Consider the following 18506-nt stretch of genomic DNA (forward strand, 5'->3'; position numbering starts at 1 on the left):
GGCGCCGCGGGGCTCTCCACGGCGATGGCGCCCTCGCTGCTGCGCAAACCCGGGCGGGCCCCTGTCGCCCGCCGTTGGCGACCTGAGGCCTCTTGTTGCTGTGCCGCGCTGCGCTGCCCCAGGCGTCGCGGCCCCGACGCGCGCGGCCGGGCGCCCTGGCGGGGTCTGGGGGCGCCGTGGGGACCAAGACGCGACGCTGCCACGAAGCGAGGCGCTCGCCTTTGGGCGGCTCGTTCCCAGCTTGGGGGGCGCCTTCGCCGCCGCAGGGCGCCGTGCCCGCGGAGAGCCGTCGAGCTCCCGCGCCCGCCCGAAACCGCGGGGGCTGAAGGCCGCCGGCCGGGTACGGCCCGGGCTGGGCGCGCGTTTCAGGCGAGTCCAGGGAGGAGGACCTCATTTTTATTTCAGTTTGRAATGTCTGAAAACCAACACTTACAATTTGCGTCAGGTTACGCTTTTTATGAGGCAGGCGATCCGAATTTGTAAAGTGCCCCCCCCCCCCCAGCTTTGCGCTTCGTGCGCACTTCCAGGAGCGCTGCCGGCGGCGCATGAGTCMCCCGCCTGCCTCCCGCCTCTGGGAGAGCTGATCCCCGGTGCGGGGGCGCACAGGGTGGGCTTTTATTTGGGGGGTAAATGAAATGCAGGAAATGAAAACAGGATGACGTAAAGGGAGTGTGGAAGGGCCAGACCTAGCAAAGCCCTGATTTGTGGCTGAAAGACRGTAAATGCCAACAAAACACCATCCCTGGCAGGAGAAGGCACCGCCATGTAGTGTAGACCTGCAGTGGGGCTGTTAAGATGCTCCTTTCCTGCGTGATGACTGATGACCTTAAAGTCTAGTGGGAAGAGGTAGCTTTCGTCGGCTCAGCCCAGCAACCCTTTTCCCAGCATGTGTGCGTCCAGTCTAGGGCAAGCTCCTAGTCAGGCTGAAAACAAGAGCAAACCTCCTGAAACAGGGCTGGGATTTCACTCGCTGCATAATAAATCTCCAAAAACGCTTTGATGACCTTGCAAAAGGCACTGGGCATGGTCCAGCCTTTCCGGTAAGACAAAGCTGGTGTGTGGGAAAGAGGAAGCCGCGCTGAGCGCCCTGCTCTCCCTGCTGAGCTGGCTCACACGCCGGGACTGCAGCCCCGTGGCGCCCCACAGCCAAAACAGCCTGTCCCCAGGCTGCGGTGGGACAGCACGTCGCAGCTTTTATCTCTGCCCGCCACTCAAGAGATGGGCTGTCCAGCACCCATCTGCAACCGCRGGAGAGTCGTTTTTGACTAATGTACTGCTCTGGTTTGCCACTGYGGTGCTGGGTGCAAACGCTGAACCAACAAGTGACTTCTTAGGGTGAGACTTACTAATAAAGGCTCATGGCTAGACGAGTCTTTTGTAGTTACTGTCTTGAAACGGCAGCTYGCTGGCAGCAGGCCATGGGTGGAGCGTGGAGCGATGCTGGTGTCCCTTGGGACGTGTGTGCTGTGTTGCGACCTGGGGCCCAGGTGTCAGAGCACCTTCAGCAGCCCACAGAAGAGTCTCTGGTGCCTCTTAGAAAGTTCAAGCAAACAGCCCCGTACAGGTTTTATGTCAAGAGTGATGAAGGGGTTGTTTGCTTRACTCGATTTCTTTTGGATCATTTTTCAGCTGTAAATGCATGTGAACACCCTTGTTTCTAAAGCAGGCCTGTTCAGGGGCAGCTGCCCTTTATCCTGTTACATAAGAAAGTGTTTCTTCATAACAAGTCCGTTGGGTTTCAGAAGGCGGGAAGCCTGATAAACAACTCAGGAGCGTATCAGACCAGATGACGTGTCTCTTCCCTCGCTGTAGGTATGTCATTACGGTCTGGAGCACGTGATGCTCAGGGCTGTATCTCACAGCGATAATGTGGGCCGAGAGAAGCTTGAGGGCTGCTYTGTAAATCACTGCAGCTCCTCCGGGGCTCCGGTGCTGGAAGGCCAGGACACTTCCTGAGACCCCCATATGCCCTGTACACACCGCGGTGCCTCGCAAACCGAAGCGCAGAGAATGCTCTCACAAATGCAGGGTGTGGGGAAGAGGGAAGCTCCGGCMCATTGCACTGCCGTGCACCTGCGTCTTCCTCCCCCGGAAGAAGGAAGCAAGCAGGGGGGCAGGAGCAGCCAGGATGAAGGGCCGTTAGCTGTGACATCTTCTCCTTCCCCCTTTCCTGCACTTAGCCCAAGCACTGCAGTAGACTGGTATGGCAGGTTRGCATATTCCCAGCACGTGGTGTGTTTTCCCTCCCCTTCCCAGGGCTACGTTGGTACTGCAGCAGGAGTCGTCCGAGCGCAGCTCGGGGACTGAGTCGGAGACACAGCGGTGTTGGGACCGACCTGGTTTCACTGACCCCCCCAGGCTACCATCTCTGTGCTTTGCATTTCTTCTTTGCTGTTACCCCGGCTCCTGAGCTGCCACGTGGGGTGGTGCTGGGAAAGCAGAAATGGTTATTTTGCTCATTTAGGCAGACCCAGGGGAAATCTGGGGCTTGTCTCCTTTGTAAATTCATAGACAGATCTAATAGGCAACGTATTTAAGTGACTCCACTCCAGTGAGGCGGAAAATGAAATGAACCTTGATCATGTTCTGCTTAGCAACAGTTCCTCACGGAAAAGGAGGCCGAGCTTTAAAGGCGACTTCTCCCTCTATTGCTGCAGCAACACCAAGAGATGGGCCCTTCTTGARGGCATGTGCGGGAGAGGAGGTGCTTTCCATCCTAGGGCAGCTTGGCACAAACTAGTGGGCAAGTGGAGCTGCAGGTTATTGCTTGATTTTATTCTAAACAAATAGTGATAGGATAATAAGAGCAGGGGGAGGCTTTGGCGTACCAAACGCGGTTAACAGACCTGTCTCTGAGACAGAGTAACTGAAATGCTCATCTCTGTCTGAGTGCCACCTTATTGCTGCGGTGGGAGCTGCGTGCGCGGAGCGCAGCAGTGCGAGGCCGGCAGCCCCGTGTTTGGAGTGGAGCTAACTCGCGCCAGCTCAGGATCTGGCCCACCTCCCAGGGGGAAGCTGCAGGGAGAGGTCTGCTCGACAGCGTTTTCCTGGGGCGGGGAGGTGGAAAATCCGAGCCCTTCTGGAGGGAGCAGCGCACAGCACAGTGGGGCTGGCACTGATTACGGTGTGTCACAGCAAGGGCAGAGCAAAAGACGCCCCTTGTGGTTTCAGGCAGCTGATGAGCCCCGAGGCTTTTGGTTTCAGTTCCCTTAAATAAACTGGTGCAACTGTGGGAAGCACAGGCCTCCGGCAAGCTGCTGYCCCAGAGAAGCCACAAAAGCTGCCTCTTGCCTTGGCTCCCCTGAGCTGGGTGACGGCGGCRTCTCCGGACCCTATGCGGGCATACCCACCGCCAAGAAAATGCAGCTCCGGGAGCGGAGAGCAGGAGTGGCAGGCGGATCACGGGCCTCTCACTGTAGTATCCTCACCTGGATGCCGTTGTTCTTATGCCAGGACGGATAAAACAGGTTCCACTGAGCAAAACCACCCTTCAGAAATGGAAATATAAGGAACTGCCAGACACGATTCCCTTCTCCCTTCCTCCTGGTTTATTTTTGTGCAATGTCATTTAAAAGCAGTGAAATTGCACAGCTGGGAAGAGAGAATCAACTTGAGAAAACAGACCAGAGCTTTCCCAGTGTCCTGGCAAATGTGTTCAAAGTAGGAACATCTTACTGAAACACGTGACTGACTTTCAGTATGAATAAGACTAGGAGGCAGACATGTTAAAAGGAAATCGAATGTTACAAAACGAAATCGAGAGTAAGAGAGAAAGGAAACCAACTTCTTTTTTTTCCCTCTGAACTCATTTATTTGCGCTGAATCAGCTTCAAGCTATTTTTGAGTCTCCCTATAAGATTTTGAATAAATACTTTGCCACTGCTTCATTAATAGAATTCGTTTCCTGTTCTTCCAAACGGTGTCTGGTATTGACAGCTTTGTGTTAACCGAGAAACTGTCTCCCTCTTTCCCTTTTCCCATTTCTGTGTATCACAAAGTTGGTGGTTCCTGTTGATCCTCTTGAATCTAAAAGCATTAGCAGGAAATGAAGGTCTATTGTACCAAGCGCATACTAAAGGTCRTATCAGGAAAGCAAGGCAGGGTGCGGCTGCGCTAAGCCCGGCGATGATAGCTGCCCTGGCTGCCTGCTGGCCTCTGCAGGCATACTTTCTTTTTGTCATTTCTTAAATCAGCCTGGCTTTTTTAGCTGTTGTTTGCTCTTCTCTGGTACCTTTCATCCAGGGATCTTTCGCTGCTACAAGTAAAGCTTCACAAATACCCAAGCCTTAAGCATTAGTCTCGGCTTCACTTTTCAAGGAAATGGCTTTGCTCTATGTTAGCAGTTTTCTTGCAGTAACTGAAGCAAAGCTTTGGCCCATAGCAGGTGCTGCTGAGTTCCTGATACTTCCACTACGGCGAGGGAAGGGGTTAATGCAGATTTAAATAGTTACATGAACGACTGTAGCTAGTTCTACTTTAAATTGCTGGTGTGATTCAATACAAGACAGGTAAAGAAACCAAGGAGGACTCCTGCTTGCCTGCTGCTCAGATGGACCTTCTCTACTTGCACAGTTCTTATCTGCTGTTTAAATATTACCTAAAGGCTCTACCACCAATTCTTAGACTCTCCCTCCTAAGCTGTTTTCTCTAGCCTGCTTCCCCTGAAAGCTTAATCATATAATTTTCTTAGCAAAAGGTGGACTTCATGGCCTATTGATATATTGCAGTGTTTCGTCACTGCTGGAGTGGGTAAACACCCATTGAGTCTTTTCCTCTGTGGACCACCTGTGTGCCATCCAAGCTGCATTATTTATTTTCCTGTCTGCAAAAACCTGAAAGATTACTCACATGTATCCGATCTGGTCCCCACCAAAGCCAGGGCCGCTTTCCTGTTGACACTAATAGTATTTGGTTCAGGATGTGCTTGTATGCCAGAGCCCCTCCTTGATATATCTGGAGTGTAAGTTTGCATTGACTGTGTGCTCTTTAATCGGGGGTAGCTGTGAGAAAACTTAGTTGACTGAATTTTCCTGGCCGTAGGTTCTTAAACAGTCAATTCTAAATTAGCCAGGGGCAGATTATCTGGTGTGCTGAATTTTCTGTGAAAGCCGAAGACAAAGGCTCTAAAGGTGGCTCCATGTAAGGCCCGCCTGAGTCTGACAGGGTTTATCGGAGGCACAAGAGGACCACCAGCAAACTGCAAACAGCAGTCGGCAGCATCAGCACCCTTGTGCATCAAGTCTCTTCCTTTGGATCTTGAAACAGGTGCCCGTTCAGTCCTTAGAGCTATCTCTCTTCAGCCAGTCTGTGCTCACTGAAATGCTTTCTGAAGAGCTAAAAAGGACCCAGCAGAACAGATTGCAAAATTTGTTAGTTTCTTAGGTGGGTCTGAGCACTCTTGAAGATGACCATACCCTCATAAAGGCCAGTCTTTGTAACTGCTATCCAGAACAGGTAGGTATTAGTAAAGCAAATACTGGTATTAGTTGCTGTTTGTCAGGGTGCTGGAATATTTGCTGAAGAATTCTTCTTGGTGTGTGTAGGTGTCTCTGCAAACCCCAAGAATTTTGTTAATACAGCTGCACCATCACTGCCATTTTTTTGTGCAAGTCCTTCCAGAGGTTGTGACTATGGTTATTTCCATCTTGCTATCTTTGCTGTAAATTTGAATGCACTCCACTTCTGGAATGCGGTGCATATCATGGCATGCTTGTCTGCCAGATCTTTCTCAGGCTCTCCTATTTCCCCGGTTCCTTACAGCCTCCCCTGCACTTTGCACTTTAAATCATAATTTTTGCATATAGTGAACAAAGGATATGTGGGATTGAAAATTGGGAAATCCCATGTATGAGATACCTGGCAACTCCCTTGCCCGCTGGTGCCATTGCAGCTGAGCCAGCAATCTGGCAAACTGTGCAGGGCTCGTTATCAGGGACTCGCCATGGGCCATTGAACTCTAACAGAGTTAGTGAATCCAAAGGAACTGTGCTAGGCACCGACGTGGTGACCTGCAATCCCAGCCTGGCACCGAGAAGCCCTTCAGCACCTCAGTGTCTCCCCTGTGCCCTGTGCTCTTTGCTGGGAAAGAAGCCATTTTGCATGGTTAGAAGATTTTTTCAGACCATTCTGAGCATTTTCTCTGAGCTGGGCTTTTGAAGTGCACTGTTTGAATAATCTCCAACTGGATAAAGAATCACTCACTGCCCATAAATCACACAAAGCAGATTTAAAGTGGGAAAAATTTTAACTGGGGAACTTAGAGAAAGAGGAAAGCAGAATTAATAACAGAAAGCAAGGATCAAATCAAAGTTAAATGCAGTATCTTTTGTGAAACGTCCTCCATTGAAATTTTGAGGGCTTAACTATTTTATTAACTGTAAAGATTAGAAGTCTACATTTGGAAAAGACAGACAGTATGTTCAACATTATGAGAAAGTATAAGAATCTCCTTTACAATTTGATTCATCAGTGATTCGCATGAATAAAAGATGAGGCATGTTTGGTCTGGAATTTAGGGGCTGTATCTTTGCTATAACAAGGTAAAAATGAGAATATTATTTGGGTTTCATTTAGAAAAAAGCTTCATGAAGCACAAGACTCTTGTGGTTAGGTCATCACAGCCCAATCAGGAGCTTGCAAGAGTATTGGAGCAGGCTATGCCCCTACCCCACATGTGCACGTACACATTGCCGGGATATACCCCCTCTAGGGCACTTTGGTGAGCACCAGCAGCCTCCAGCAGGAGAGGCCCTCACGGGAGGAGGCTCTGTGCCTGCTCTCCATTCCAGGGTCTGCAGAGCTGCATCACGGCAGTGTTAAGTCTGCTATATGCCCCAGCTCTAATGCTCCCTATGCAGGCTATACTAGCTAGGAAGTGGAGCAGACTGAAATTATGCATGTGTGAAAGCTAGCAATTTGTCCGCAGACTATGAAGGCAAAGGACCACCTGGCTCATCACTAGACTTACAGTGGATTTGATATCAAAGGGCTGGCCAGTGTAACATGTTGTGAGATAATTTCACTTTAAAGCTTTGCCTCTGATTGATTGCTCTAAAACAGTTCATTTCCTTTTGTGTTTAATTTTTCTTACCCAGAAATATACACCAGGAAAGGAGGGTAGATGTCTTTTGCTGCCAGTTCTATATCAGAAAGAAAACCAAAACCCTTCTGGGAGATGGAAAGACACTTATAGCTCCCCCCCAGACTTGCTGCAGGAACTTTAGGTATGAAGGGCTGCAAGAAGAAATGCATCAGCACTTCCAGGCAACCCCCCATTTAGACAACAAGGTTACAGGAATATTGGCAGATGCTGTGTGCCGATAGCGGAGACAATAACCTCATGGCACAGCTGGCACACAGACGGAGTCCAGATCTGCCCCTTCCTGCCCACGCATGCTCCTTTTGGGGCTCTCAGTGTTTACTCAAGAGATGTGTTCAGCTCGCAGTGAAAAGGAGGGCTTGCTGACTCCGGTGGTGGGATAAGGTAGTGAGGTGCTGATGGGAGAGTGCTGTCCTCCCTTGGCACTGATTTATCACCATCATGACCTAAAGGCCATTCCCATCCACTGTCTCCCTGTGACCTTCTCGACTGCAGTGGGACCCCTGCAATGGAGCAGAAGCTTCATATGGTACCACCAGCCTGCATCCACTAGACCCTAATTCCCCCTTTGCTGAATGAGTGCAACGTTCAAGATCCTACTTCATTTTCAGATGACATCAGGGAGAGCAAAACCAGCACCAGATTCAAAGCTCTGGTGTTTTACTTCCACACTGCTTCTAAACATGGGAACGAACTTCCCCTGTGTGTCTGCAGTTGTGTCCTGAGTGTCCYCCCAACTCCCTTCAGTCATGGGTGTGCCAGTATGTGTTGCTGATTATTGGTGGAAGAGAGAAAGCCACTGGGATGACCTTTGGTATTAAGAGTAAGAACAAACAAGTCAAAAATAATAAAAAAAAATCCCCCCTCAAGGTTTAGGACACTATGTTCTTCCTCACCAGAGATCTCTGTGCAGATGTATCAGCCAGCTCCAAGGGGTATAAAGGAGAAGTAAATAGAGGAAACAGGAAAAGGGTTTTACACTTGAGAACAACATTGTGTTTTTGCATTTTTCAGCCTGTGCCTATTCTCTGAGCTCTCTGATCTTTGGGAAGGCCCCAATGTCTGCTGCTCCCTGCCCCACTCTCCCCCTCCTGAGGTCTAAGTGCTGTGTGTACCCCATGAAGGAGGACCCAACATGCCCCTCTGGAGGGCTGTCATGGTCCCCTCCAACTTTATGTGTGCAGGAGAGGAGCAAAAGAGTGAGGTAACTGGGGACGGAGAGGCCCAAGGGGGAGGAAGCGAAGGGGACTGTGGTGAGGAAGTGTGTGGGCTGCATCCTGGAGGCAAGTTTAAGGGTTGACTTTAGTGCTGCAGCCATTTTTGGGTTTCATCGTATTTGGTGGCAGTGATGCCACCTTCCTTCCCTATTTCATCATCCCCTCAGCTGGAGCTGGAGCTGGAGCTGGAGCTGGAGTTGTGCCAGCTGCTTGGCTAGGAGAATAAAGCTGGGCAGGGGAGCTGGCCAGGCCTGTGTAGGCAAGGAGCTCTGTGTACATCTTGGACATATATACTGTTTTTTAGGGTGGGGGGTATACTTAGCTGTTCTCTAGTCAGGAGTGACCTTATCCTTTTGTTTAGCTGGAGGTCCTGGACGTCAGTCTGGATTTTTTTCTGTTTTCTTTTTCTTTTTTTTTTTAACACAGGGTGATTTCATTGACAAGTGATGACAGGGATCTGGCATAGATCTGGTGGCTGGTGTGTTGAGGCTGYGTCTGTGGTTATGGCAGCAGAGGGACAGTCCTGCAGCCTGCACAGACCATGGGTGGAGGGCAAGGAAAGGCAGTSTGAATATCATGTGAAGGAGGAGAGGGAGGACCTGCAAAAGGGACAGAGAAAAAAGACAGTGGGAGAATCCCAAATCTCTGGGCCAGGCAGAGGCATAGATATATCCCCTATGTTTTTCTTATGGAGACAATATGAAGAGCCTTTCTCTCCTAAAAGTTGTATTTGCTAAGAAAATTGGTGCTGGGCTGTCTAAAAACCTTCTAGGGGAGATAGTCCTCCTGGAACAGCCTGGTTTGAAGGTGCTTTTTCTCCATGTGTGAACCAGCAGGTGTGCAGCTGATGGCAGCTATTCAACTGCCATCCTCCACCCTGGCATTGTGCTGTGCTCGAGGGCCCTGGGCCACTGGAAGGCAATGCTCCCCAGAAAGGTGGCTAGCTTGTGGGCACTGTCCCTGTGGTTGTTGTCACTGTCAGGGCACCATTGCAACACGAGGTAAACAGGACCTCGTGACATGAGTCAAGAGAGTGGCCAGTGTGGTGGGCCACTGATAAGGCGTAAAAGGTACTTTTGTTTCTGGACCCTGGTCCTGTGGGCATGGGTGACTGAGGAAGAAGCTACCACTGCTGTCCTGTGGTGACTCAGTGAGATGTGACTCACTGCCCCAAGTGTCCCTGGTGACCCCCCCCCCCCGGGTGTCCCTGATGACCCTGTGGGAGCATGGTTGCTGGGATGTCCTTGGTGACTGTGATTACTGGGGGTCCCCGAAGACCCCATGGGATGTGACCTCCACCCTGGGGTTTCATTGATGACCATGTGGGATGTGAGCTCCTGGGGCATCCCTGGTGACTTGGTGGGAGGTAAGCCCCCCAGGGTGTCCCTGATGACCCTGTTGGATTTTTACCCCCTGGGGGGGTCCCTGATGTCCCCTGGGTGTCCATAGGTGGCCCTGTGGGATGTGACCCTGTGGGGTGTCCCTTGTGGCCAGAGGCTGCCCAGGCCAGGAAGGGCCAAGCAGTGTGAGGCTGCAGGCTGTCTGCGATGGGCCTATGGCTGCGGTCCCCCAGCCCCCTTCCCTTGCTGGCCTCTCCTGGAGTTCCCCAGGAGACCTGGCGTTGCTGTTGCCTCCTCCTTCTCCTCCTCACCAATGATGAAGACCCCCTTCCTGTCACTTGGGGAGGGTTGTTACAGACCGTGGGAACAGCAAAAGCCATCCCACAGCAGGGGTGAGCCGGTTGGGCCCCTCCTTGGCCTTGGCTGCAGCTCCCTTTAGCTCCTTGGCCACAGTCCCGACCACGAGAGYTGGGCAGGAGCTGGCCTCCAGGCTGCTGGTGCGGCCACCGCCACCGCCGGCTCCCCTGGCCTGAAGCTTCCTGCTGCCTGGGGAGGCCACGTCACGCAGACGTCAACGCAGAGCTGGCAAGGACGTCCTCTGGGCGCCAGCTTGGGAGTTCGGGCAATGAATCCAGCAGTGATGGTCTGAAGTCTAAAAACCCAGACATCAGGCAAGCCCACAGAAGTTTGGCTGCTTAGGCAGAACTAAATGGGAAATTTCAGTTTTGGCTCAGGGCTGTGAAAACAGACCTTTTCTGTGGTATCTCAGCAGTTGCCAAAAAGCAGGAAATGCCAGCACCCACAAAAATAACAAGTAGAATATCTTATCAAGTTTTAAAAACCTCAAATAAAAAAAAATAGTTGGTACCTTATATGGAAAATCAGAGGCAGGCTGACAGTAAGTCAAATGAACAATTGGACCCACAATTCTGGGAAACCTCAAAGACACAGAGGTGACTCTCTAGAACACCTATTTATTAATTTCTCCCCCAAGACAAAGCAGCACAAAGAATTCCAGCATGCACAATAAACAATACACTGAATCTGCTATTGGAAACTCTGATAACCATTTTATCTACCCAAGATGTTCTTTGCAATGCCTATTTGTGATTTTATTTGTTTCCAGGTCACAGGTTTTCCCTTCTTTTATTTTTCTGTGTTGCTACTGGGTTTGGAGCAATCATTTGTCTCTTCCCTTTCTAAATGCTGTTCTACCAACCAAGCACATCCTTAAATTAAAGAAAACACTAGTATTTAAGCAGGCTGGGTAGAAAATAGCCATACTATTCTTCTTTTTGATTTTTTTTGTTGTAGTTTGTTGTAGTCTATTTATCCTTGATTGTAAGATATTTGAGACCAGGGTCTCAAATGATACTAAACTGATATTATTAGTAACTTATTGGTGTTTGATCAAATTACACTGTTAGTCTACCTAGATCATTTATAATAGAACTGGCTGGAAAACATAACTGGAGCAATCACAAAAATAATATGTTTCATTTCACACTTATGAGAGGTTAAAGGAAATTCACATTCTTTTCCAGAAATATGGGAAAAGTAACATTTAAACTGAAAATCTTGGTGAGAACCTCCCTTGTAACACAAAAGCAAAAGTATTAGTTCTCCTTTGTTAGTACATTGGCCAGATTCATTGACCAGGAGCAGAGAGAGATTGTAAATGTCCTTAATTGGAATTTACTATATCCATTCTAAGGTGAGAGTTTTATTAGCTCAGTTACTTTTAATATCCTCCCATTAGACTAGCATCTTACAAATCCAACAAGCTGTAAACTCAGCTTCTATATACGTGCAAAATAGTGGCAAATTGAGAAATCAAGCAGATGGCAGGCAGGAAATGGAGGTTACTCTGTGACCTCCCATGATAATAGAGGCCTTAGTGGTTTACAGACTTTTCCCAGGAGTAGAACATTATGTGTTGTTTATAGAGCAAAGAGAATGACAGATTTCATWAGAGTAAAATTTCTAGGAGCTGCAGCTGTGGTACATATTGATATCTTATATCTTCTATTTCTTTTTCTCTGTTTACTTCTCCTCTATATGCCCGGGAGTTTGCTATGCAGCTAAAGTGCGTAATAGGTCTTTTTTGAGGAAGCACTCAGTGCAGGTCTGTTTTGAGGAAGCATTCAGTGCAGCCTGCTGCTGAAGCAGAGCAGTGCAGTCTACCATGAAGAGAGAGATTTTTTTCATGCTTCTTCTCTTAATATCTAAGGTCATTCCAGCTGGATGCATATGGCTGCTCTTCCTTCCCCACCAATAATCAATATACGGCCACGCTCAATGATAAAAGTGATTGAGGGAAATTCCTAATATGAGTCTAGGTTTATCTGGCAATAATATTTAGGAGTGGAGCATCCAAGAAGAATTTGGTCTCTTCTTGCAAAAGCGACATTCAGCTGCAAAACAGTAATAGAAACATTGTTTTGTTCTCTGGGACAGTGGGATGAGTACTTTCTCCTGTGCTTGTAAATGATTTGATCCCACGCTCTGGGCATGAGGGAGAATTTACATAGCACAAAGCATTAAGCATTGCAAGGCAGGGTCAGCTCAGAAACTTGCCTCTTATGGTGGTTATGGGATGCCTGAAAAAGAGGATGCTTAGAATATCAAAACCAAGATAGGCATAAAGCAGTCTTTCCCCTCTTTTATCCTACCAGTTTCTGGCAATCTAGAAGATTAAGGATTCTCTGATTCAGAGGATACATTTCAGGGATACATATTAATTGTATTTAATCCTCCAAATCTATGTTTTCTTCTGAATCCATTTACACTTTTGACTTCTACATCATTCCTTTTCAGTGCAGCTAAATTCTATATAGGAGTCACTGACCTGCAGACTGGTTATCATAGCTCTTAAATCATCATCTAATCATCTGTCTACTAACTCTGGTCATATGACTCATTCTTTATTTGGATAATTTGCAAGAAATGTGATCTAGATAATAGCACTACGCTTTATCAATCCAGGAATGCTGAAGCACATTTACAGGCATAAACCTAGGAAAATCTGTTGGGTTTCTAAGGTATGTCTGGTTAATATCTCTTTAATTTATGACTGTACACATAGAAAATCAGCTGATGGGAGAGTCTGTTTAAGAACAAAACTGAGAAGAACTTTTATGCAAAAGAGGAAGTAGTAATTAAAACTTGCCTATGAAATTATGGGCTATACACATCTAATATTTCCTGAAAGAAATAGAGGAAATGGGCCAACAGTAAACTACATGTTTGAAAGTGCACTTCAGCCAATAGCCAGTACAATTAACGTTTACCTCTACCTGTTTTTGCTTTAGCCTTAATGGATGTTTCCACAGTTCAGTTAATCTCTGGTATGGAGAGGAGAGTAAAAGAGGCTTCTCTGTGATCCATTTTTATACTGTTTGTCTGATTGCTTATCAGAGAATTATCAGGAATTCTTGATTTTAGGTATAGACTAGTCCAGAGTATGGCAAATGCTGACAGTGTGGGCTACAGGGCAGGAAGGGGTTCTTTTAAAAGGATAAAATTTAGAAGCTTTAGGCAGGTGAGAATTTTTACTGATTGTCAGGTGATGAAGCATAGAGATGAGCAGCTACTGGGGAAATCTGCCATCTAATCTGATGCGGATGGGACCGATGGAGAGAAAAAGCTAGTCTGCCATGGAGCAGGTCTGTAGCGTTCAGGGCTGAGCTTGGTAACTCAGAGGGACGAGACAGCACACTGAAGAGAGAATGTATAGAGAGAATATATAACCCATATATAGTATTGTACCAACAAACTAAGACCATTAAATTATGTTCTAAAAGAGACCAAAAATGCAAAAACTGGAAAAATAAAGGGAAAAAAAGCCAAAAGCTTCCCAGGACCCCTTATGGGAATCAAAATCTTTGCCCCTCTCCCTCCTATAGACACTGGAGAAGTAGCCACTTCTCCTTATTTGGGGTCAGATGCTCTGCTGGTGATTACGTTGCTAGATAGTGAGATGTAAGGTCACTCTTTGTTTATTGTTGATCCTTACTATTCTCCATTGTGTCATGGAGTTTTAGCCTAACCACAGCCTCAGAGCTGGAAAACCCCTGTAGGTAGTATTTTCTCTTGCCTTTATTCATCTGACATCTGTTGTACAAACGCTGTGTGGAAGTTGTTGCTGTTTTTCAAGCACAGCAGACAAAGACTGAAGGAGAAGCCACCCTGGGGATGACCTACTCATTAAATAAATGATCCTACCAGTTCCCTAAATTCCTCTTTCTGTATGGCCCCACACCTGGGGACTGAGCCTGGCTCACTGCACTGGGACAAGCATGTGTGCGTGACGTGTGAGCCAAGGATCAGATACTCTATTTTCCTGTTTGTTCCCTCAGCTTGGCAAACCCAAGTTACCCGATACAACTCCTGCAGCAGTCAGATGTAATCCCTTCTCTTAATGCTGACCCCTCAAAATCTCTGTGGGCCTACGTGATCAGCAGCAAGGTAAGAGGTATGCCCCCATGGCATGCCTCATCATTCCCTGCTAGGTAGGTTGGCTTCAGAGCTGCAGGCCTTTGGCCCTCAAATCCCCATCCTAATACTGTGACAAGGGGTATTTAACTGAAGGCAGAAGTGTTTATTTGAAGAGGAAGCCCTCCACAAGTGCGGAGACCCTGTTGAATGGCTTGAACTATGGCAGCAATGATGCTGCCAGTGTAAAGAACACTTTGAAGACTCCTTTAAAATACTGTGTTTTGCCATCTGCATAGTAAATCTTGTTTTACCATTTCTTTCCTTGTATTAACAAGGACATAATGATCAAGGCTCAGTCATGTTTATGTAAAAGGGGCTGTTAAAAAAAAAAGGTAATGAACAGGAGACTGAGAACAGCTTGATTTTCAGAGCAAGATGCYGAAACATTACACAGCTATTTTAAGGGAAGCAGCACTATTGTGTTTGATATAGATGTATAATGACAGACAGATGTGATGGATATGCAACAAGTTTCCACACAGAGCCTTAGCTCTGACACTTTCATATAGTCTCCAAACGTAAAAAGGGAGACAAGCTTTTTTTTCATTATTTTGATGTCATCCTCCTAAAGTGCTTTCCAGTTCCCAAGAGAATTGGAGGGCATTTGCTCACTGAGGAGTTTGTTCAGTTTAATTCTGAGAAAACCGTGATTATGACATGCTGTATCTCAACTGCTGCTTTGTCCATCCAGATGTTTCTGGGCCTGAGTTTTGAAAGACAAGATGGAAGAGTGGGGGCAGCATTGGGGGGGTGGTTGAAGTTTTGAAGTTTCCAGAGCCTTTGACGCTGTTCTGGGCTGAAGGAGGAAAGGGAGAGCAGTGAAGAGGGAAATAAGGGAGAGATGATAAACATATTGGCCAAAAGTACTACCTATTTCCATGTGCAGGGGACAAGTGGCCCTGGAAGCAGTAACAGAAGCCTCCAAACCTAAGYGTTGGCTCATCGCTTTACCACTAAYAAAGCAAAACCTGCTGGGCTTGGATGATGCAGCAAGCTCAGTGCAGGAAGCTGTTACTAAAGCTTTGCCCAGGCTACTTCCTGGAAAATAACTGTTCTCGTGCCATTCTAGAGGAAACAGCGAGCCTGTTCTGCTGAGTGGAAAAATAATGGCAGTCAATTCCTGAGCATACATAAAATCCTGTGAAAATGAAGGCTTTGCAGGAGATAATTTGGGCGGGGGGACTGCAAAACTTTCTGCAAAATGGGTCTTGCATTGTTCTCACAGAAGAGCTTATTTATTGCTCCGCACGAGAAGGCACGTCACTGCCGTCCAGCGGAGCAGTGAGTCATCCCCCGAAGTCTCTGCAGCCCTGTAAAATTCCCATCCATTCTCCAGCTTCGTTCAGGTCACGTATCAAGTCACCCCGACAAAGCAAACCCTGAGTTACTGATTCAAAAACCACAGTAAAGCAAACTCTTTCTAGGCTGGGGGAAAAGAAATATCTGAATTCTTGAACTCTGTGAAAATGCAGGTTCTCAGACATTACTTGCTGGCTGAAATCCCAGAAGTTGAAGGTTTAATCTTAAAAAAAAAATCCCTGCTTCAAAGCACACTGAAATCAGTCACAATACTACCTGCAAGCTAATGTCACACTTCCCTATTTACATATATTAAAAGGGCCCAAAAAAGCAGAACAAAAATATTTTCCATTTCAAATTCTGTGAAAGATCTCAGACCTTCCTTGAAGTCTTTCTCATTGCAGGTATCTTTTCTGATTTAAGGTTGGTGATGTCTGATTTTTTCTTCATCTTGTAGTTCAGCACTGGCTGATCATGGTGACTTGCCTAGATGATGCTATTTTCTCTGGTCAACTGAGGTAACACAACCCTTTGGGCAAAGTGGACTCAGCAGTTCTTTTGCATCGTTAGGATGTGGTTGTTCAATGATTGATATTGTCTGACTAAGACAACCTTCGTCTACGTAACTGGCAGGAGTTTATCTGATGGAACAAGCTGCTGAAGAGAAGCATTTGCATTCACCTAGATTTCACTAAGTGCCTCTTATCTTGCTTTAGTGTTGCTGGATGGCTGAAGAAGCAAGGAAAACCCTTTGTAGTCTTTACTTGTAAAAGCTGAAGGTGAGAGGCCACTTTCCTAACTCAGGGTCCTCACATTCACTTTCACTCTTATCTAGAGAAATAGTGCTCTGAAAGAAAGGGCCTAAGGCCCAGTTATATGAAAGTGGCAGGTTCCTTCAGAAACCTTTCACATGTCTTTAAGTGTAGGCAACACAACTTGTGGGTGTGGATCCCACTCTGGAAAAATTTGCCAWCTCTTCAAATGACTTCTAGTGTGACTGTTAGGCCTTCACACAAAGCTTACCCATGCAGAGAAATATTTCCCAATAGTCAATTTSATATTATATATTTGAAATTCACACTCTTAGCTGCATAAATTCCTCCAGTTAGGGGACAGGAGCAATACTATACAATTAGAGAGGTGACCAAAAATTCTTGTCAGATGGCTGTAAGCAGCTGTGCGTCAYCCATGCAACAGAGAAAAGAAGCAATAACAGCTTCTAATTATTTGGAGTAAAAAACAGGTTTTATAATATAATGATCTGCTTAGGGATAGTTCTGGGACAGAGAAACTAGTAAAGTCCATCAAAATGATATCTTCTGACTGCTTCCTGAGGCTCTAGTTGGCAGCATGAGACACACAGCAGCAGGGCTGGAAGCAGCCCAGCATGTGTGGGGTTTGCATAGTCAGTGTCTGGAGCCACCTGCTGAGGGCTCAGGGCTCGTGTGGGCTCACCAAAGCGGGGCTGTACTCCCAGCACAAAGTTCGCTTCAGTTAGGTAGTCCTTGTTAAGAATATTGATGTCCGTTATTGGGAAGATCAAATGAAATTTTTGCTGCTGATGCTGTATCTTTGCACAGAAGCCTGAGACAGCCATTAAGGCTGTATCTGTTTTGCATGAAAGTGATGCTTGTGTGAGCTCTGTTTAAAAATAGTGAAGGCGCTTGAGTAGAAACTCTGTATCTGCAGTTGTAGTTTGCAGCTCACTCATTCAGGGATCAAGTTTTTGACTTCATTAGAGTCCTGGGTAGGAAGGAAGATGGATACAAATGACTTTTGAGTAGCAGCAGGCTGAGATTTCTGTAGATGTGCTGATTCAGAGGCAGGGCATTGCATTAATAGCCCAGAGACTGAGAGGGGGAACATCCAAAGTACCTGTGCATTGGCAGGGTCCACCTAATAGCCAAGCTTCAAGTCATATAAACRTACTTCGGCAGTTCAGCATCTTGTTTCTCTTTTACTGATGAAAAAAAAAAAAAAGATATTTCAAATGACAGCAATTGAAGTAGCGTGTGATTTTGAAATGAAATACAGTTCTATGGCTGCTTGGCAGATGGGGGGAGGTTGTGTGCACCACTTTCCTCCATTCTCACTGTGTTTATCCGGAGCAGCTGATGCTACCAGCTGCCCCCATCCCGGAGTCATGTGGAGCAAATGAGTACAGCATTAGCACAGCCAGCTGGAGCTCTGCTGTTGGAGCTGATTTAATTTCACATCTGGGCTTCTCTCCACCTGTGAGCCTTGTGGGCAACCAGCAAGAAGTTCTTTTGCACATTGGTTTCCATTAGCATGTAGCTGTGTAACTTCTGCTTTGGGTGCGTGAGCCCTCTTGGCGCTGGATCAGGCAGATCTGCGGAAGTGAAGGCCAAGGGCTGCTCTGCTCTCTGCCCTGTCCCTCTGTCAGGGGTTACCACCACGTTAGCTGAACTGGCAAAAGGAAATGCTCATCTGGCCCGGAATCAAACACTTCAAATCAAAGTGCAATCTCTTAGCCTAAAATATTTCTGATGGTGATCGATGCCAGGCTTTGCCCTTGGGGACCATGGGTTTCCTTCAGCCTCTCCTGTGGGGTGGTAGTTTCCTATATGGGGACCAGGTGGGCAATTAATACAATTTCTTACCTTGCCACAGGGGGCCATGCTGGATTTTACCTGTCAGAGCTTCTGACTTAGCATTGGCTCTTGGGTGGTAACCAGACACATCTGGATGGTCACTATCCAAGAGCCAATGCTAAGTCAGAAGCACAGCCAAGGATATGCAGAGGTGGAAAGGACAGGATCACCAGCGAAGAGGCCTTACTACAGCATGTCAAACCCTCCAGAATTGGATTTTGAGCTTCCCAGAACTTGGACCTGCCTGCACAGGTCTTCAGCTCAGTCCAGAAATTGTCAGGTGTTAACCTCAAACCAAGTCTGAATGCTCCACTTTGCCATGGAGAAATTTTAGATCAAACCCATTGYTTCTGCATGTGCCACAGTTTCTTCTCTCAAACACCATCTGTCGCCTAGGAAAGCGATGATTCTTCTCACTTTGCAAGGAAAATGCCTTCTTGTT

The 18506-nt window shown here is 47.2% G+C and overlaps 1 protein-coding gene across 1 annotated transcript in view; it reads right to left on the minus strand.

Moving 5' to 3' along the window:
* The window catches only part of PMAIP1 (phorbol-12-myristate-13-acetate-induced protein 1), a 9724-nt gene extending 3774 nt beyond the window's left edge, over positions 1–5950 (minus strand). Inside the window, exon 1 of the mRNA XM_026087178.1 lies at positions 5857–5950. Coding sequence (XP_025942963.1) covers positions 5857–5950 — 94 coding nt within the window. The remainder of the gene's footprint in view (positions 1–5856) is intronic.
* Positions 5951–18506: the final 12556 nt, after the last annotated feature.

Source organism: Apteryx rowi, unplaced genomic scaffold (assembly GCF_003343035.1).
Source record: "Apteryx rowi isolate R43461 unplaced genomic scaffold, aptRow1 scaffold_71, whole genome shotgun sequence".
NCBI classification, from domain to species: Eukaryota; Metazoa; Chordata; class Aves; order Apterygiformes; family Apterygidae; genus Apteryx; species Apteryx rowi.